At 40.1% G+C, this 21960-nt stretch overlaps 1 protein-coding gene across 19 annotated transcripts in view; it reads left to right on the forward strand.

The window, feature by feature from the left end:
• The window catches only part of LOC114294703 (transcriptional corepressor LEUNIG), a 36068-nt gene that overhangs the window by 5921 nt on the left and 8187 nt on the right, over positions 1–21960 (forward strand). For 4 of the 19 annotated variants that reach the window (XR_014344486.1, XR_014344487.1, XM_082894683.1 and 1 more), the window contains exons 6-14: positions 8608–8686; positions 8794–8869; positions 9090–9139; positions 12699–13010; positions 13214–13405; positions 14685–14930; positions 15038–15179; positions 19252–19361; positions 19520–19669. Coding sequence is in view for 13 of the 19 variants with exons in the window: in XM_082894683.1 (XP_082750809.1) it covers positions 8608–8686; positions 8794–8869; positions 9090–9139; positions 12699–13010; positions 13214–13405; positions 14685–14930; positions 15038–15179; positions 19252–19361; positions 19520–19669 (1357 nt within the window). In the remaining 6 variants the exon portion in view is untranslated. The remainder of the gene's footprint in view (positions 1–8607; positions 8687–8793; positions 8870–9089; positions 9140–12698; positions 13011–13213; positions 13406–14684; positions 14931–15037; positions 15180–19251; positions 19362–19519; positions 19670–21960) is intronic. The other 15 variants (XR_014344488.1, XR_014344489.1, XM_082894686.1 and 12 more) reach the window with 7 other exon arrangements.

Below are 21960 nucleotides of genomic sequence, written 5' to 3' on the forward strand. Positions count from 1 at the left end.
AACGTATACCTCTCTCCCTTAGACAACAAAGCTCGCTTCCATCCCTCCAATCTTTTCCTAATTTTGACAAGAACAGGTTCCCAAAAAGACACCAATCTAAGATCTCCTCCCAACGGAAGCCCTAGATATTTGAAGGGAAAGGAATCAATTGAACATCCCAACATGGCCGCCACCCTATGCACATGACTATCGGCCAAATTAATACCCACAACACTGCTTTTGCTAAGATTGACCTTGAGGCCCGACACTATTTCAAAAATTCTTAGAATCTTCAGCAGACTCCCCACCTTACTTTCCTCCTTTGATGAGAGGAAAATAGTATCATCCGCAAATTGTAAGTGAGTCACACTTATCCTATCCCTTCCCACCACAAACCCTTTAATGACACCCTTATCCTTAGCTAAATCAATAATCCTACCCAACACATCAGCAACCAAAATTAAAAAAAATGGTGATAAAGGATCACCCTGTCTTAGACCCTTGGATGCTTGGAAAAAATCCCCCGCCTTGCCATTCACAATAATTGCCATATTGCATGACGACAAGCACCCCTAAATCCATTTCCTCCACCTAACACCAAACCCCTTCTTTTTCAAAACAAAATCCACAAAACCCCAATCAACATGGTCATATGCCTTCTCAAAATCTACCTTAAAGACAATACTCTCCTTTCGTAGTCCCCTATACTCCTCTACAACCTCGTTGCCCACTAAAACTGTAAAAAATAAACTGATGTTTTATTTATTGATGTATTGATTGTTACAAGATTGATATATTGTATTACAAATCAGAGTGGCATTATATAGGAGAGGGTTTGGGTAGTAGGTGAGGAGTAGTGGAGTGTAGTAGGTGAGTGTGAGTAGTGGAGTGTAGTAGGTGAGTGTGAATGGTAAATTCTAACAGCCCCCCGCAAACTCAAGGAGGATAGAAACTAACCAACTTGAGTTTGAAGAGAGGAACAAAACAAGAAAATACATAAAAATAAAAAAAGGATAGGAGACACTGTATGGTCGTGTCAGACCATTGGTGAAGACACTGAATGGTGGTGTCATAACGTTGTAGAAGACACTGTATGGGGGTGTCATAACGTTGTAGAGGACACTGTATGGTGGTGTCAGACCGATGTAGAAGACAGTTTATGGGGTCATGTCGGACCGTTGTAGAAGACAGTTTATGGGGTCATGTCGGACCGTTGTAGAAGACAGTTTATGGGGTCATGTTGGACCGTTGTAGAAGACAGTTTATGGGGTCATGTCGGACCGTTGTAGCAGACAATGTTGTGACAGTTTATGGAGTCTTGCTGGACCCGTGTAGAAACTAACCGGAATCAATGTCGGGACAGTTTACAGAGTCTTGTCGGACCCATAAGGGAGCTAACCGGAATCAATGTCGGGACAGTTTACAGAGTCTTGTCGGACCCATAAAGGAGCTAACCGGTATCAAATGTCGGGACAGTTTATAGAGTCTTGTCGGACCCTTGTAAAAGTGGCACCCTCAAAAGGTGTGCCCAATTTTGTCAAAAGGCGTGCCATCAAAAGGCGTGCCCAATTCATCAAAAGGTGTGCCGGACATGATGGCGAGGCACGTGGGCGCCTGGGCTTGCGTGCCCGTTTGTCGGCTGGTGGTAAGAGGCGCGCGATGCGCGTGGCTGCCTCGGCTATTTAACCATGACAGAGCCTGAGGCCGAGGCAGAAGCAAAAACAAAAACTGCGAAATCCTCTGTAAAACTCTTCGTTGTGCTGAGAGAGAGAGGCTGTAACACTGTTGTGCTGAGAGAGAAACTCTGTAATACGCTGTAACACTCTGTTGCCCAGAAAAATGGCCTCGTCCTCATCTTCCCGTGGACTGCTCACCCTCTTTCCCGACCTCAACGAGTCAACGAGAGAGAGAACTGGTGCGGTGGCACTGGAACCTCAACCAAACACCGCTGGGTATACTCCGTTGAACTTTCCGATGCGGTCTGTGGAGCAAAGAATGGCAGTCCTGTCGGATGTGGAGGCCAATCAGTATACTTTGAAGGTATGTGTGGAAAGCATGACGGCGGTCACAAACCTGTCGAACCGGCTGCAGAGTAGGACAAATGAGGTGCAGCAGTTAAACTCCCAACTGGCTCTGCTCCAACGCATGTATAAGGATGCGCGAGCAGAGATAAGTGTGCTGAAGGCGGAAAATAAGGAACTGAAACGGAAGGCCACCGTGATGTTCCGATTTGGAGGACCGCCAGATGCTGCAGTGGAGGAGCAGACTGGAGGCAAAAAGAAGAGGCCGACGGCAGAGTAGAGAAGAAAAAATCTCACCTGTGGAAGTGGTTGTGTGTTTGTAGTTTTTTTTTTTTTTTTTTTTTTTTTTTTTTTTTTTTTTTTTTTTTGTGTGTGTGTAAAATTGTGATCGGGGTTGATCCCTGAAATGAATAAAAGATGGTTTGGTGTGCAAAGCTATATGGTATGAATGGAATTTGAAAAAGATTAAAAATAATGTGAAAGAAAAATAAAGAAAGAAATAATAAGAATAAATTTGAAATCAAAATGAAAGATGGGGGAAATAAGGAAAGTGGTTCACGTGGTTTTTTTTTTTTTTTTGTTTTTTTTTTTTTGTTTTTTTTTTTTTTGTTTTTTTTTTTTTTTTGAAAATAAAAATAAAAAAGAAATGTGAGATTTAAATTTGTTTGGACGGATCCTACCACTAATGGAAAAGTAAGATGATGAATGTGCAAACCGTGTGTTTCGTTTTCTTTTTAAAAAGGTGAATTAAAATAAATATAAAAAAAAAAGAAAAAGAAAGTTGAGTGGGGAAGTGATGCAGACAACCCACGTGAGTGAAAGAAAAAGGATAGTGGGTGTGAAAGTTGAAAAGCCTCTTAAAGTAATCCTTGAATGCAAAGTTCAAGGCCTGAGTGGGAACAAAGAGAATAAAAAAAGAAGAGAGTGAGGAAAAAGTAAAGTGAGAGATAGCTCTAGTGCTTCTGGCAAAGCAGCATCTGGCAAAGGACCAAGGAGCAAGCTTCTAGTGCTTCTGGCAAAGCAGCATCTGGCATGTCCAGCGATGAAAGGAATCAGAGGCATATCTCTGCCCGAGCTTTAATGCCTCCTCCTCGGTCATCAACCAATTCGTTTTCAAATTCAGTTCATGTGAAATCAAGGTTTGGAGGTTCATCAAGCAAAAAGCAACCCTTGCGGAGGGCTGAAATGTCCACATCCAGCAACACATCAAATAGCATGAGTGAATCTTCCTACAGAAACAGGGGATCCTCAGATTCACGGACGGGTCAGAGTAGTAACCTGAGTTCCAACTCTGATGCTCACAAACCCCGAAGAAAAAAGGAGGCCTAAGAAAAAAAAAAAAAAAGCAGTCAAACATGCTGTGTGCATGGAAGAAGAAGATGGCGCAAGTGGCGAAGCCGGACTTGGCGAAGAGGACGGAGGTGAGCTGAATGAGCCAGCTCGACTCGCCGGTGAAGCCGTGGACGACGGCGACTATTCCGATGATTCAGTTATGGGATTCGTGGCAGCGGATGGAAGGTATGTGTAGAGGACCGGCGGGCGGCCAAGGCGAGGCTGCCGCCCGCCGGTGAAGCAGAATGACTAGGTTGTTAACCTTGCTCTGATACCATGTAAAAAATAAACTGATGTTTTATTTATTGATGTATTGATTGTTACAAGATTGATATATTGTATTACAAATCAGAGTGGCATTATATAGGAGAGGGTTTGGGTAGTAGGTGAGGAGTAGTGGAGTGTAGTAGGTGAGTGTGAGTAGTGGAGTGTAGTAGGTGAGTGTGAATGGTAAATTCTAACAAAAACTACATCCAAAATCTGCGGACCCTGCACGAATGCACCTTGTGCCGAAGAAATAGTTCCCCCCAGGACAACTCTTAGCCTTCTAGAAAGCACTTTAGCTAAAATCTTATAAAGAGATGTGACCAAGCTAATGGGTCTAAAATCTCCAATCTTGATTGACTTCTCCTTCTTGGGAATTAAACAAATGAAGGATGCATTGGTGCACAAATTAACCTGCCCACTCTCAAAAAACTCAGAAAAAACCCTCATAAGATCCCTTTTTACAATTTCTCAACAATCCTGAAATACTGCCATTGAAAAACCATCTGGGCCAGGAGCCTTGTCTCTGTCGCACTCAAATACAGCCTGTCTCACCTCATCTTTGTCGAAGGGTCTTTCCAGCCAACTAGCAGACGCTAAATCCACTGGGACCCAATTAATGCCTTCAATCCTTGGACGATGCATCAGAGTATAGATTTGAATAAAAATTAAAAATTTCCTTGACAATAAGCTCCTCCTTACACACGACTTCACCTGAAGCCACTTCCAAATTCTTAATAAAACTCTTCTTCCGCTTCACCAACGCAACTCTATGATAAAATCTAGAGTTGGTATCACCCTCTCTAGCCCATTTCAACTTAGCTCTTTGACCCCCAAAAATTTGCTTCATAAAAATGATCTCCTCAAACCTCATTCTTAGCATTGACCTCCTATACCTTAACATTTGAGATAAGTCCTCCCCGGCCTCCTTCACATCTAACTCCCCAATCTCCCGAACTAGTTCTGCTTTCATCTCACCCGTATCCCCAAAAACTTCACGTTTCCAAATTTTAAGATTTTCCTTGACTCCTCTCAACCTTTGCATAAACTTAAAACCCTCCCAGCCACGAACACGAGCATTTTCCGACCATTCCTTAAAGAATGCCTTGAAAGCACGATTTTCCAACCACATATTCTCGAACCTGAGTGGGGTTGGACCCCATTTCAAATGACAGCTCTCTAGAATCACAGGACAATGATCTGACACTACTCTGGGCTCTACCTCTTGCCTTACATCCAGAAACAACTCCTCCCACCCCAAAGTATGAAGAAACCTATCCAACCTACAGCACACCTGATTTTCCTGCAGATTAGACCATGTGAATCGCGCATTACTCAGAGGAAGATCAATCAACTCACACTCCTTGATAAAAGAATCAAAGTCCCGCATACTCCTATTTGTGGAAACCCCATTTAATTTTTCGGAAACTTGCCTAACCACATTAAAATCTCCACCCACACACCAATAAGGAGAACAAAGCCCAAATAATTCCACCAACTCATCCCACCACTCCCGTCGATCCCTGATCTATTAGGACCATACACCCCTGTCAACCACCATTCCTTATTATCCCTATTCCTGAACCTAATAGACAAAGAAAATACCCCAACAACTACCTCACACTCCACTACAACTCTCTCATCCCACGTAATCAACATTCCCCCTGATCTTCCCCTAGAAGGCAGTACAACCCATCTCCTAAATCGAGTCCCCTAGACACTTCTAATAAAAACCCTATCACACTCCTCACACTTTGTCTCTTGAAATATAACTATATCTGGTTGTTGAATTTTCAAAACCTTTATAACTGTATCTGGTTGTTGAATTTTCAAAACCTCTTTAACTACCGCCCTTTTCCTACGAGACCGTAGTCCTCGAACATTCCAACTAAAGATCTTCATCAGGAACCGTCATCACCCCTTACCTCTTTTCCCCGCCCCTCATAATTGATGCCACTTGCAAGGTTTCTTAATTCCCTCAACCCTTTCCTTAACCCCGAACCTCTTTGATTTCCATCCCCCCTAGATGGAATCCCCACCCTCTTAGCTCGAGACTTCTCTGCAGTATTCCTGACCAGTGCCAACCCAAGAGTCTCAAGTAACTGTGTAAAATGAGGGACATCATCCTCCTCCAAAGGAAAAGACACATACTTACTCATTTCCCTCAACCACCTTTCAGACTCAGAACTATCGTTGCCATTAACAGTGTTCCTTTGAACCTATGATTAGGAGACTTCTCCCTTGAAAGATCAGTCCTATTAGTGTCCATATTATTCAACTGTGGGTTCAAACTGCCACTGGTAGAGGTCCTATTCTCATGTAACAAAGGCAAATTATCATTCTTGTTAGAAACCTTTCTAGAAGCTTGTAAGAAACAAGGACCCAATACTGACTCCCCCTCCTCCCCCGCCCCTCTAACTGACACAAAATTAGGACTTTGAATATGAGGATGAAGTGAAGAATTCATGTTGTCCCTGTCAATAGAGTCACCAACCTGTTCACAAGAATTGAAGACTGCCTCACCTTCAGATCCCCCAGCGTGCTTAATACAAGAAGAAACTGGTACCTCCTCTTCATGATATAACCCAGTGAGATTCAAGTCGAAATCATCAGCTCTCTCCTCCTCCGAATAATCCTCAGCTTCCTCATTCGGACCCAAAGATTCATCAGAACTATCTTGAGAGCCATATTCTTCCAATGCTTGGAGCACCCCTTGTGGATCGCAGATGCCCCCTTCCACTTCATGAATCATTATGTCAACATCAGGTAAAAATTCGATTGCTACGTCCTCATCTTCAGCCAAATCATTAACATTAGTGGGTCGCTCAATCCGAAGAAGTTGACCTGTGGAGTGATCGACCACATCGGCCAAACCCAGTTGAATTTCGTTTGGGTTTAACCCAACCAGTGTAGTCGGAACCTGATCAGCCCCAATCTTCACATCCTTCTGTCGCCGACTGTCGTTACCTTCATCCCTATCGTCCACCTGGGTCGCTGTCTATATACAATCATTCACCCCATCGAGAACACCCATCGTCTCCTTTACTTGACAAAGCCCTAGATCCGAACCAGTAATAGAAACACCCATTTGGACTGATTTCGGCCCATCATGATTCAACATGTAACTTGGTTGTTTGTTACCCAGTGGGCTATCATCCACATGCTTCACTCCTTGACCCAAATGACTAGAGCTCATAAGGCCCAAATCAAAATTCTCCTCTTCACGAACCTGGTCTGCAATTGGTGGAAGAGAAAGACCCAAACCTGACATGGGCCGAAACTCATCCAACAGCCCATCTTCACCTAAAATGGCCTTTCGAGATGGAGCCCAGAACAATAGGCCCATGTTCATTACACTCATGCCCAACGCTTGACCTCCCCTCTTCGTTGACATTCTCTCTGTCGAACATCAGAGCCCCTTCATTAACCCCAACTTCCTTAGGAACCAGATAGCCACGTGTCCCAACTGTCCCCTCAGACTCTTCATCTCCCCCACCTCCGGCGCCAATCTCCGATGGAACCTCTCGCCGAAAATCCTAGTGCCGATGACCCTCCCTTCGTTTGAAGGACTTCAAAATCGCTTTTACTCGCACAGTGATTGCTCCATGGGCCGTCGAGATCTCCATAGTTGATGGTAGAAACCCAGAAGCCGATCCTCTCACCTTCAACCTCGCCTCAAAAAGATTTTCAAAATTTTTTGTTCTGTTATCCACTTCTAAGAGCCTCCACATTTCCTCCCAATTTGTTCAAAGGTCCTGATATTCCATAGATTAAACGGCAAATCACAAATAGCAATCCAGCCTCCGTACGAAGCAATCACAGTCGATCTCCTATGCTTCTCTTCTGACCACCTTTCCAACAATACCGCAATACCCTTTTCAAAAAACTGCCACCCTTTACCCCCATAGAAAGCAGCCATATCCTCGGTCTTGGTGAAGAACAGAGCTCGATTCAACTGGAAGGGATGCAGCTTAATAGATATCTTGTAAGATTTACATAATTCCTTCTCAATTTGCTCCCACCCTATAAAGAAATCTGCCCTCTCACACACCACCACCTGATGGAGTACTAGCGAAGAACCATCTTTTAACGAACTCGATGATGGAAACTTGAGAACCTCCGCATACGACCATCCTCTGTTTGCCCCTGTTTTCATTTGCTGACTCGTTTCCTCTGTGTCATCCCCCTTATTGGCCCCATTCGATCGAACATCATTGCGAAGATCCTTTGCCATGGCCACCTTTCTTGTCTCATTACCTACCTTCTTGCCTTCTACATCTCTAGCGCAGTTGTTCTGCCTTGCTCCAAATAGGATTGTTTCCAGCAACCTAGCCACATCCTTCCACCCCTCTCGATTGACTCCTGCTGGGATGATAATGTTTGATGTCCTAATCCCTGCAACCCACTTGGATAGCTCCACAAACTCACCTCTCCTATTTGAATAACACTGGAGACAGAACACAGCCGAGCTATTCGTATACTTTCTGAAGAACTGCCGCATGGCACTCATGGTTCCAGCATCTTTGAGAACCTGTGATGCCCAGAAAACCCCTCCCAGATCAAGTTTCAATGTGAAACTGCGATGCCTATTCCTTTCTATGATTTCCACTACCTCCCCATGTGATCTCTCATTGACCTGAACAATAATTACCTTCTGCTCAATCTTCAGATCAAGCACACGATCACTGTAACTCCTCATTCTCTCACATGGATATACAATTGTAAATTCAAAGAACTCCGCCTATGAAAAGACTGTAGCTTCCGAATCCCTTCCTTCGAAACCAATTTTGAGTTCTACAAGGTGATAGACATTCTACTCTGTCGTTAGTACAGATTTACTATTTTATGTGCAATGACTTTGTGCTGATATAAATTTTGTGCATTGAAATTATATGGAAAACAATACGGATTGCTTTGTTCTCATGAAATTTCTTTTCATATCTTTATTTTATCAAAATATAGGTGTTGCATCTGATGCATATCCTGTTTCTGCGTGTGTAATTATTTTCAGGCTTGTGCTCCATGGTACAGCAGGTTCTATGTCCCCGCAAGTTCAGGCTCGGAATCCACAACTTCCTGGGTCGACACCAGTCAGTACTTTCTTTCCCTAAAAAAGTGATTCTATATTCTTTATTCTTATCTTTTCTTTTGGTTTAATAAATTTGTGTGTACTTACCCAAAAAAAATGTGTGAGCAGGAGATAAAGACCGAGATGAATCAAGTATTGAACCCCAGAGCAGCAGGTCCTGAAGGATCATTAATTGGAATCCCCGGTATATTTCAATTGATTAAATCCCTTTGTTGTGATTAGCGTGTATCCTTCTTATAACATTTGGTTGATTAGATAAGCAGGATTTCTCAGTTGTTTTCCAATTTAAATTTAGTGTTGAAATTTCTTGAAGAACTCCTGGAACTTAACAGCCATATTCAGTTATTTATTTTGTTCATTTGACATAGAGATGCCTGTAGCTGATTAGTGCCATACTGTTTCAGGATCAAACCAAGGTGGTAATAATTTGACTTTGAAAGGATGGCCTCTCACAGTAAGTGTATCACGGTTCCCTGCTCCGTTATCTTCCTTGACCATGGCAATATTAATTAGCTTGCTTTTGTTCAATTTTAATTTCTATTTTGTTGAAAGGGTAATGGTTTGCAAGAATTTTGCGTAATGAATGTGAGTATTTGTTGACACTTGACAATGCTTTTGGTGTCTTTATTTGTAGTGAAAAAAAATAATTATATATGCTAGTTGCATGTGTAGTTTCTTACTTTGCACACTTCTGAATTGAGGTAGGAACACGGAGATATTGGTCTTTGATATGGTCAGTCCTGGCTTGTTGGGTAGAAACCTGGTTGGGATTCCATGTGCACCTCATTGAGTTTGTCTTATCTTTAAGATGTTGGGGTTTGCACTTCTTGCACTTCTAACTGTAATTAGAAGATGATAAATTACCAGACCGGAATTTCTATGTGAACTTGATGGTTATCATTGAGTTGAAGGCTTCAATTCCAAAAGGTGGCATAGTATTTCATTCTTCATCTTCTATTTGTAAACTTCTGTATCTTGTAAAGCTATGGTTACTGTTTTGGTAGAGAGGTAGCAATCACAGTGTTCTAACATTTCATGAGAAGCAAAGTTGGTTGTTGAAGTAGAGAGAGATTTTATATAAGGTTTCATTTGCGAACCCCTAGCCCATTGTTTTACAACTAATGTGATTGAGCATTCCTCTTAATCTCAGACTTGAACTCTTCTTTTGTTTAGTAAAGAGAATGCGTTTTTCCTTCTAGATTTCCCAATTTTTTTGTTCTCCAGCATAAGCTCCGCTAGACTTTTTAAAATTGTAATGACTTTTTTATGGCTAATTTGTAGTTCCGAAGGCTGAAAAACACTTACAAAAAGGAATTTTTTTTGATATTCTAGGTCTACAACTTCTGTACTATCTATATTGTAGGTCAAGTATAGCCTTCGCATAAATTATTTTTTCTTTTTAAAACCATATATAGAACACATTTTGTATAAACAATTAGGGGAATCCTTTCGTCATCTTGTTAATTTTATTAGTCTTGCAGTTGCAGACTTGAGAGTACTAAGATTTAGCGATTTGATGGAATCAATCCTACAAGGATTTCATACTGCAACAGAATTCTGAGATTTGAATAGCAACTCAATAAGAACTAAAACTTGCCAAATTCAGTGATCCATTTTGTGGAGGGCTAAATTCTTATGTTTGTATTTTGAAAGGAAAGGGGGTATAGATGATAGGAAACTTATTTGAACCTAATTCTTCCTAAATTTTCTATTTCAATGAATCATAAGCCAGCCTGATGGAAGGGGAAGACCTATGATGTAGAAGATCATAACATGAGTGATCAGCATATTTGGATGCAGGAAACATTCTAGAATTTTCGTTAGACTTGGTAGCTCACATACAATTCTCATATTCAGCTACCCCAAGCCTTTGTTTTGACTGCATTGATGCTTGCATTTATTATCAAGGGCAAATTTCACTTCACCCATTACCTCCCATCATTTGGAAATAAACACGTAACTTCCCATGTTCGTGGACTAAAGCGCGCAGTAACAACACTTGTAAATTTATCCAAATACATCCGTATTCTTCATCCAAACCTATATATCTATACTATTATATAACAAGAGAGAGTTCCCGCTGCTACAGTAAAACTACTGTTTCAAAGGTTTTCTGTTTTTCTTTACTCTTTTGCTCCTGGGTAACCCAGAAAGGCCATGGCTGAAGCATGAAATGTACTCTGAAGGCCTGTGTTTCATGTGGAAGCTTAAGGTTTGACACTTTGACATAGTTCTTGAAGCAAAACAACGGTTCAATGCTCACTCATGCAATTTATTTGCTGGAAATTCACGACTTTCACATTTAGAATCAATCCTATACCCAATCTAGGCTTCATTTGGAGAACTCATAAATAAACTTTTTAACAAAGGACTGTAACCCAAAAAAACCATACCCGCACATATGATTGCATATATATGTACATATGTTTACCTATTTCACACAAACCAAAAAATCGTAATTTGCCCTTCCCAAAACAATCATTGTGATACAATTTAACCTAAAAACAAAGGAATTGAAACAATATTTATTTTGATCATCCAATATAGGATTTCAAACAATAGTAAATCTAGACTACAGTTATGACGGGTGCTCTAGGTGCAGTTGTTGGGGGTGCAGAGGTAGCAGAAATGGTGATGGGGGGGTGGGGGCAGGAGTGGAGGGGTATTTTTGTCTTAACAATGACTTGCTCTCCATATAGGCTTGTGGCTTTCAAAGCCTGCTAACTTGGATAGAAAAGTTAACTTTGTACTTATTTTCCAAACCATAGGGAGTTATGTGCTTATTTCCAAATGACATGGCTAATGGGCTCATGAACCAAACCCCTTGGTAAAGTGAATTTTCCCTATTATCAATAAGCCTATAAGAGAATACGTGCTGAGATAATTATTCATTTCTCTTTTGAATCTGTTGTTAGCATGTCTTTATTTCTTTGTTGTTGTGAGGATTTTAGGGTTTAGGGTTTGGAGTCACACCAGCGCTTTGGAGTGTTACAGGGGCCTTTCGGTCATGGGTGTTGTATATGGGTGTTCAATGTTTGAGTGGTGTTGTATGGGTGTTCATTATGGGTGTTAGATTTACCATGGTGAGGCTAAAGCTGGTGTTGTGCAGGTGCAGGTAGTGCGCAAGCAAAGGAAGAGGTTTGGTAAGTGATGATTAGATTCATTTGGTTGTTCTTCTGGTTCTTTAGCCCTTGATTAAGTTATGCCTATCCAGGGTCTCTTGAGAGAGTTCACAGTGGGGTTCTGGGTCACAGTGGAGTTCTTTGGTAGTTCAGTCGTTGAATCCGAGATCGGTGACCGGAGAATAGAATGCATGTGGTCAGTGGAAGCATGCGGGAGATTGGAATGCGAGTGGTCAGTGGAAGCATGTGCCAAGTTTTGGTGATGTGGATCAGTGTATTGGGAAGTGTTTTGGAGAACAACTTTTTGGACATTTGTGACTTTGAATGTTGTGGTGGGTCAGGGTGTGTCGGGAATTTAAGCTTCTTGGGTTGTGTAGTTAAGAACTACTTAAGTACTTTGGTTTTCTTCCTTTTTTGTATTTTGTTTTTGCTTTTTATTTCTGCTCTTTCAAAATTAAAAAACTCGTGAGGCCGAGCGGTTGGTTGTGTGGATGCAAGCCGCAGTAGTAAGGGAGTTTACACACTCTGAATTTCTCTCTCTGCATTTCATTTCCTTGTACCTTGAATTTCATGTTTTTAATGAAATTTCTACTTTGCCAATCAAAAAAATGTTTAGACCAAATTGCTGTAGCAGATCATGTTTGCCGGCATTTTGAATACATGATGATATTTGATCATCAGTGAAATGAATTAATGTTGTGCTTCTGAAGTAAATAATGGCCATTATTTCCTCACTTATTTTAGAGTTAGTTTTAATTGTTATGCAAATTATGTATTTGGCCTCACAAACCATTCTTTACTGGTTCATTATGTGATTTTCAGTTCCAATTGCATTTGCAGTCGTTTGCTTATTATTTTGTGTTATTGTTTTACCCTTTTCCTTTTTTCTAGGGTCTGGAGCAGCTCCGCTCTGGGCTTCTCCAGCAACAAAAATCATTTATGCAGGGTTCTCACCCCTTTAATCAACTTCAGATGTTGACACCACAGCACCAGCAACAGCTCATGCTTGCACAGCAAAATTTGACATCCCCATCTGCTAATGATATGGAAAACAGAAGGTTGAGAATGCTCATGAATAACCGAAGCATGAGCCTTGGGAAGGATGGGCTTACAAATTCTGTTGGTGATGTAGTTCCAAATGTTGGATCACCTTTACAAGCTGGTTCTGTTTTGTCCCGTGGAGATCCAGATATGTTACATAAGGTGCTTTTTTACTCTGTCCAGCTACTTTCTCTCTGCAATTGGAGAAGTCGCTTCTCTGGATGTTATTTTTCCTTGCATTACCATTTAAGAATCCAAGGCCTTTTAAGTTCCTGATTTTTAATTTTTTTTTTTAATTTTTAATTTTAATTTTAATTTAATTTAATTTTATATTTTATATTTTTATTTATTTATTTTTTGTGTAGTTAAAAATGGCTCAGTTTCAGCAACAGCAGCAGCAACAGAGCAGCAATCAGCAACAGCTTCAGCAACATGCTCTTTCTGGCCAACAATCTCAGTCGTCAAACCATAATCATCATCAGCAGGATAAAATTGTGGGTGCTGGCAGTGTCGCAGCAGATGGTAGCATGTCAAACTCCTTTCGAGGAAATGATCAGGTCTGTCATTTTACTTCAATTTTCCCCCCTTTTTATTTTCCCAGATAAGGGGTTGTTTGGGATCAGCTTTTTTAGTGGCTTTTGGGGTTTTTTAGAAGCTAAAAAAACTATGTGTTTGGGAAGTTGCTAATGTGAAAAAGTTGACATGACATATGGATCCAAAAAAAAAAAATTGATGTGACATTTGGCTTTTTTAGCTGATGACAAACAAGCTTTTTGGCTTTTTTAGCCAAAAAGTTGGCTTCTTTTGCACATCTCAAACACCCCCCAAGTAATCCTTTTTCTAGCTACTAGTGAGTATTTGAGAAATAATTTAGAAGAGCGTTCATGCCCTTGGCATTCTCTCCACTTGGTGCAGACCTAAGCAGCTGAGAACTTTTTATATAGAAAATAATGCAGCATTAGGGATGCAAATAGATTCAGACATCTTTTTAAACCTATATTGACAGCTCTCGCGAGCTGTTGTGATAAATCTTTGGACTACTTTCTTGACTCATTATGTTTCTTATTCTCATAGTCACCCCCTCTGTCCCTTTTTCTCTCCATGTTTATTGGACCTTTTTCTCACTTAGGTCTATTTCTGTCATTCATTATTTTTCATGTGTACTTAAATGATACCTGCTTAATGCTTTCGCTGCATTGTGTAATCTTGGAATTACCCTTCAGGGAGGAAGAAAAGATTACTCCTAAGTAGTATGAGCTTTTTAATCTTTTCTTCTAACTAGGTCGGTCTCATTCATGGGGAATTTCCTTGGGACCAGGTGGACACACGCCGGTCTGTGTCATTTCAAAATGATAGGTATTTAGTATGCAATTTGTTTCTGTGGGGTTAGATACAAATGATTGTGTTAAACCTTCCTTGCCTGGGCATGTCCTGGGTATTCATCTCTCTCTCTCTCTCAGTTTGGCCGTATTTATCAATTATATTTGGATAATCAAGATTCAAGAGAGTTACTACCAGTGTTTATACTAACTTTATAGACCTTTGTTTTGTTGGTTTACTGTCATCCCCAAAGGTTCCTTAAAGTAGTTTTGATGAACTTTGGTCTCCTTAAGCGTGCTAAATACTGTTTGTGTCAGGATGATGTGATAGTTTGCACTTTATATGTATTAAGAAGAATATATCGAGAGAGATGAATGGTGTTCACATCACAACCTTGGGGGTTAGGCAATGATGTCTTTGAAATTGTTTGTGTTAATGATGTGGTTGTAAACTTCATAACTTTGTCCCATATATTTGTCGAGTAGATTCCTAACATGGTTTTTGATGCATTTTAAGGCTTCAAAAAACCAGACTGGGAGAAAGAGAAAGCAGCCTGTATCATCTTCCGGTCCTGCCAATAGCTCTGGAACAGCAAACACAACAGGACCTTCCCCAAGTTCGGCACCCTCAACGCCATCGACTCATACACCTGGAGATGTGATCTCAATGCCTGCTTTGCCACATAGTAGTAGTTCTTCAAAGCCTTTGATGATGTTTGGTACTGATGGTACTGGAAGTCTTACATCTCCGTCAAATCAATTGGTGAGCAGATTCTTTATATTCTTGTGTCATTCGAATAAAAGTTATTTTATTTATTTTAATATAGGTATATAATTGCATAAACTCTCATTGGCATTTCATTTTCGCAGTGGGATGATAAAGATCTTGTGCAGGCTGACATGGATCGTTTTGTGGATGATGGATCTCTTGATGATAATGTCGAGTCTTTTTTATCTCATGATGATACAGACCTCAGAGATACAGTTGGTCGTTGCATGGATGTTAGCAAAGGTGAGTCAGCTGCAATTTTTTAACTTGCCATTAGCGTTACAACAAATTCTCAGAATTGAGATTTCTCGGATATATTGCGCCTCCTTATTTCCAGTGGTTAAAAGATGATTCAGTAAAAGTGCCCAGGGGGTGAACCCAGCTACATGATAATTGCACTAGAGCAAATGTAAAAAGAACACTTACTGACCTTCCCTCTAAGATTTCATGTTTATCACTTGTAGTGGAAACCTAAAATTTGTTCACTGCATTTAACCTAAGAGCCCCTTGATTTAAGGTGTTTTCTCTTTAATTTCAATTCCGGTCATTAGTTGTGGACTGTTATGCCTTTCATTTAAATCTAGATTTGTCTAAAATAAAATGTTTACATGCTTAAAGAACTGCTGGTTTATCTCTTTTTCTCTATTGATTATTGGTGCTTTTATTTCTGAACAATTGATGATTGAACTGCTTTAAGGACTAGTAACAAATATTTTGGTTCTCCAATACAGGTTTGAAACCCTAGATTAACCCTAGGCTGCACCATTTAGGTTTAGAACTGGAGATGGATAATCAAAAACTCAAAATCAAATTTTATCTATTTAGGGGATTGATTTATCCAAAAATCTAACCCTAGTGGAGATCTTGTCACCAAATCTATAAAGCTTTGAAGATATTTGGTGTTTTGACACACACACGTGGTTGTGGGAGCCAATATTAGTAGTATATGTTAGTAGATGTGTTGTGTTTTAAAAATGAGAAACGCTACAATGTGCACCCCTAAAAAGGTGCCTATTGTAAGAAAAGTTGCGAATTTTTGTGATGGAAGTTACGATTTTTGTGGTGTAAGTTATGAATGGCGAAGTTATTGTGTGCATCCCTAAAGTTATGAATAACAAAGTTATGCTTGTGATGTGCAAAAAGTAATGTTTTTTGTGATGAGCCAAAAGTTACATCTTTTGTGATAAAAGTTATACATTTTGTGGTAGAAATACTTTTTTGTATAAGGTGCATACCATATGCACCTTTTCTAGAGTGCACGTGGTAGCCTTTCCTTGACATGTTGGGGACACACAAATATAGAATTTTATATATTTATTGTTTGTCATATATACAAGATCAGGATTTGCTTGATGAGTGTTGGTGTTTTACTTGAGTCTGACACAGGGATGCCACTTTCTTAGAACTGTTCATGCTTCTTTGTTCAAAACATTTTTGGGTCTTAATTTCATTATTATGGGTGGAGTTGATTTTTTAGGCTGACTACATGTTCTTAGGATTTTGAAAGGCCTATAACTGGGTCAATCGGAGTGGAATTGAGATATTGCTAGATGGATGAATATGAATGATTATTTCATAGAAATTCACTTTATCCTATCATTATTCATCTTTCTTGATCCCCTTATTGTTACATGTTTCAAATCCTTTCCTCCCATCTTTCTTCATAGCCACCTTATTATTATTTTTTCTGTACTTTTTTCATTTCATTTTAGAGGCTTGGAAGTCATTTAAGCTTTCTTTATTTATTTTCAGTCATTCCCCCCCCCCCCCCCCCCTTCTCCTCTTCTCTTGTGAATAGGTGGACTGGATAATGTGATCCACCTTTCTCTACTAGCGTCCTCTTTTCTCCGTGTGTGTGTGTGTGTGAAGATCAGTGTTTTCTGTTTGCCACTGTGTTTAAGAAATTTTCGATTGCTTTCCACATGCTTTTGCACTTGATTGTTGTGCCATGCACTGTTCTCATGATTGTGATGATTACGAGGCACCTTTGCATGGGCTTCTGATTCCACTGTCTGGCCACCCTATTTAGGAATTTCTTTGATGACCATCTCCAAACAACTTACTCCTTTCCCCAATTGCTCCTTGGATTAAATTCTAAAATGGCAATATCGAATGATATTTCATTCTAGTCTAGTGAGTTCAGATTCTGTGTCTGCTTGTCGAGTGCCTGAGGTGTAGGAATCAGGCTTGGCAATTTCTCTGTCATAAGCTGAACTATGTAGCTCGTAATGTCATTTGCAACCAAGATGATTTTGAATTATTTTATTGAACAGTTATTAGTTGTGTCTCCACATTGCTCTTTAGGTTTGGTTCCAACTCTTATAGACATACACTGACACTCAAATATTTTTTCGCTTGGAACTGTGATAAGCACCTCTGCTTTGACAATGTTGACTCTCATTTCCTTCTTCCTCTTTATCATTCTAGTGAAACAGAATCTAAAAAACCAACACACCAAATGACAAAATGGTTTCCTTCAGAACCCTAGATGCTTTTGGATTCGGATGGGGACTTGACTAGCAGTAGTGTTCCCAGCAGTTCGAAAACCATAACATTCTCCATAACTTGCCAGATTCTTTCCATCCACTCCTCCACAGCTTTCAATGATCTAACTGGTTTGCTAAACCTCCACAGGACAAGTTTTTGAAAACTCCTTGTCGCTTACCCCTTCTGATTTGAATGATTAGCACATGCTTCACCTTTTTTATGTTTATAAATTCTCTCGAGAACGAATCATTGCCAGAACTCTCTATGTCCCATTTATGTCACTTTTGTTTTAGCAGTTAGCAAATCATGTATAATTTAGCACTTCGAATTATCTGCTAATTTATATATTTATTCCACATTTATAGTTGTGTTTGACAGCTTTGTGTTCTTTTGCCTGCGTTGCTTTTCCTTGATCTATATTCTTGAATTATTTGTGTGATTATTGTGAATTTATTGCCGATAATTGCCACATGATTTTGCAATGCGAACCTAATGACTATATATCTCTGTATTTCAGTGCTTCCCATACATCCTTAACATGTGGTATCCTAAAAAAAGAATGCCATTTTGATTTTGTTTCCCTCTGTTCCTAAAAGTTTAAGAAACTGAAAATTCACAAAGACACAGTGAAGGTCACTCTCCATGTGATTTATTTATGCATTTTTTATTATATAATGCAATATTGTATTTTGATTAATTTTTTTGTTTTTAACTTGCCTGCAAGATGCAATTTTTTGTAGTTTTGAAAATTTGTATCTATTCGTTGCTTGGTATGTAGTAAATCCTGAATTTTGAATGTGACAATTGGTGCAAACAGTGTAGGAATTGAATGCCTCTGTTTGGGAAGATGGGTTGGGTTGGGTTGGGTTTGGGGCTATTTTAGCCACAAAAAGATAAAATAGGCTTTTTAGCCCAATAAGACAAAACATCACATTCAACCCATAATCATTACATTCTTTTTTTCACAAAAAGTCAAAAAAGCCAAAAAGCCCTTCCCAAACGAGGCTTTTTAGCCCCAAGCTAAAATAGCCAAAAAGCTAACCCACTTCCCAAACGAACCCTAAGTACTCCCTCCGTCCCATAATATTAGTCCCTTATTCAATTTTTCATTGTCCCAAAATATTAGTCCCTCTTCAAAAATCAAGTACAAAAATAATATAAATTTCCCATTTTGCCCTTCTTTTAAATTCATAAATAATATAAAAAGTACAATTATGACATTGATATTCTCAAAAAAGTGTACTATCAAAGGGTAATTTTGGAAAACCAACTTTTTAAAAGTACAATAATTGTACTACCAAAAAAAGTTGGATTCCCCAAAAGGGACCATTATTTTGGGACGGAGGGAGTAATAATCAAGATGCAGAAATCAGTATAATGTCATATTCGTATGCGATGAGAATCTTATTTGTTGTACTAGGGTGTATTATGAGCTTAGCTGCACGCCACGGGGTCAGCAGGGGGTAGGGGCAATGAGCAAAGGCATGCAGAAGTGTCTTTAAGGTTGGGAGCTCTTAGAGGAGCATTTATATATAAATAAATGTAAGAAATGTATGCATATATTATTTTTAGTAGTTGTGGAAAGAATAGAAGGCAAAAGGTTTAGGTAATTTATACCATTTTAATTTTTTCTTCATTTTTTTAAAATCTAATTTCATTTTGACGTAGATTGATTTGTTCGTCCTTTTTTTACCCCACATGCTATATATCTGTTCTAACTCGATTTTCCTCTGAACCATGGAATCGTGGTTCTAGAGCAGAAACGTCACCCCAGTAGATGATTAATGCAACTAAGATTCTGAGGCTACCGGTTTGCATTCAATTTCAGGGTTCACATTTACAGAAATCAATTCTGTTCGAGCTAGTGGAAGCAAAGTTGCGTGTTGCCACTTCTCTTCTGATGGAAAACTGCTTGCAAGTGGTGGCCATGACAAAAAGGTGCGTACAAGTGGGTGGATGGGATTTTAGGAATGTTTCCAAGAATATGTTTGAAAAGCTACAATATATGTGCAGGGAGACTTGAAGCAGCTTAATATTGATTAATTCAATCTTAGAAGAGTAATGTGTTCTTTTTCACGTCATGACTTTTGATGCAGGCTGTATTGTGGCATACGGACACTTTAAAGGCAAAAAGTACACTTGAAGAACATTCTTCTTTAATTACTGATGTTCGTTTCAGTCCCAGCATGCCACGACTTGCAACATCTTCTTTCGACAAAACTGTGAGGGTTTGGGATGCTGACAATGTTAGTACTCATTTTTCTTTCCTTTCCTTGTTCATCATATTTTTTTTGTTCTACAGTTTGTTCACATGTGTAAAAATTTATGTATTATTGATTGATGTCTTGATGTGTTGTCATAATTACAATTACAAAGATTCCTATTATATAGGAGTGTGTTTGGGAGTAGGTGGAGAGTAGGAGAAGTGTGGTAGGTGGTAGTGGTAGAGTGGGTTAGGTTTAGTGGAGTAGGTGAGGTGGTAGTGGTGGTAGGTGATGGTAAATTCTAACAGCCCCCCGCAAACTCAAGGAGGATAGGAACTAACCAACTTGAGTTTGGAGAGAGGAACAAAATAAAAAAATACATAAAAATAAAAGAAGATAGGAGACACTGTATGGTCGTGTCAGACCATTGGTGAAGACACTGGATGGTGGTGTCATAACGTTGTAGAGGACACTGTATGGGGGTGTCATAATGTTGTAGATGATACTGTATGGGGGTGTCATAATGTGGTAGAGGACACTGTATGGTGGTGTCAGACCGATGTAGAAGACAGTTTATGGGGTCATGTCGGACCGTTGTAGAAGACAGTTTATGGGGTCATGTCGGACCGTTGTAGCAGACAATGTGGTGACAGTTGTTGTGACAGTTTACGGAGTCTTGCTGGACCCTTGTAGAAACTAACCGGAATCAATGTCGGGACAGTTTACAGAGTCTTGTCGGACCCTTGTAGAAACTAACCGGAATCTATGTCGGGACAGTTTACAGAGTCTTGTCGGACCCATGAAGGAGCTAACCGGAATCAATGTCGGGACAGTTTACAGAGTCTTGTCGGACCCTTGAAAAAGCTAACCGGAATCAAATGTCGAGACAGTTTACAGAGTCTTGTCGGACCCATAAAGGAGCTAACCGGAATCAATGTCGGGACAGTTTACAGAGTCTTGTCGGACCCATAAAGGAGCTAACCGGAATCAATGTCGGGACAATTTATGGGGTCATGTCGGACCGTTGTGGAAAGGTGCACCCTCAAAAGGTGTGCCCAATTTTGTCAAAAGGCGTGCCCAATTTTGTCAAAAGGCGTGCCCAATTCATCAAAAGGTGTGCCGGACATGATGGCGAGGCACGTGGGCGCCTTGGCTTGCGCGCCCGTGTTGTCGGCTGGTGGTAAGAGGCGCGCGATGCGCGTGGCTGCCTCGGCTATAAGACGGAGGCTGAGGCTGAGGCAACAAAAAAACTGCGAGAGATATTCTGAGAGAGATTTCTGAGAGAGATTCTGTAACACTCTGTTTTCTGAGAGAGATTTCTGAGAGAGATACTGTGTAACACTCTGTTGCCTAGAAAATGGCTTCATCGTCTTCCCGCGGGCTGCTCACGCTCTTTCCAGACCTCAACGAGTCAACAAGAGAGAGAACTGGTGCGGTGGCACTGGAATCTCAACCAAGCGCCCCGGAGTTTACTCCGTTGAACTTTCCGATGCGGCCTGTGGAGCAAAGAATGGCAGTGCAGTCGGATGTGGAGGCCAATCAGTATACTTTGAAGGCATGTGTGGAAAGCATGACGGCGGTCACAAACTTGTCAAACCGGCTGCAGAGTAGGACAAATGAGGTGCAGCATTTAAATGCCCAACTGGCTCTGCTCCAACGCATGTATAAGGATGCGCGAGCAGAGATAAGTGTGCTGAAAGCAGAAAATAAGGAGCTGAAGCGGAAGGCCACTGTGATGTTCCGATTTGGAGGTCCGCCGTATGCTGCAGTGGAGGAGTATGGAGGAGTGAACGTGCTCGGCGGCGTAGGAAACACGGAGGCAGCACCGTCAAGGGCCGCCCAGGACGGAGGAAAGAAGAAGAGATCTGCAGCAGAGTAGAGAAGAAAAATCCCACTGTGGGTGTTGGGTGTGTTATGGTGGTTTTTTTTTTTTTTTTTTTTTTTTTTTTTTTTTTTTTTTTTTTTCGTGTAAAATTATGATCGGGGTTGATCCTGACATGAATAAAATAAGTGTGTTTGGCAAACTCGAATGGTAGGTGTGGTAAGGCAGAAAAATCAACTGGAATGAATTTTTTTTTTTTTTTTTTTGTGAAAATAATAATAATAATAATAATAATATTAATATGGAAATCATGGAGTGGCGGTGGTACAAAAATATTGTGTAGAAAAAGAGGGAGATGGTGGAAAAGAGAGGCCACTCATGTTATTAAAATAAATTAAGGAATTAAAAAAAGTGATATTGGTTTTGTTTTCAAAAAGATGGATTAAAATAAATATAAAAAAAGGAAAAGAAAGTGGAGACCATGATGAAAGGTGGGAACAAGTGTGCTGGT

This window comes from Camellia sinensis, chromosome 11, assembly GCF_055761805.1.
Source record: "Camellia sinensis isolate YWXY chromosome 11, ASM5576180v1, whole genome shotgun sequence".
NCBI classification, from domain to species: domain Eukaryota; kingdom Viridiplantae; phylum Streptophyta; class Magnoliopsida; order Ericales; family Theaceae; genus Camellia; species Camellia sinensis.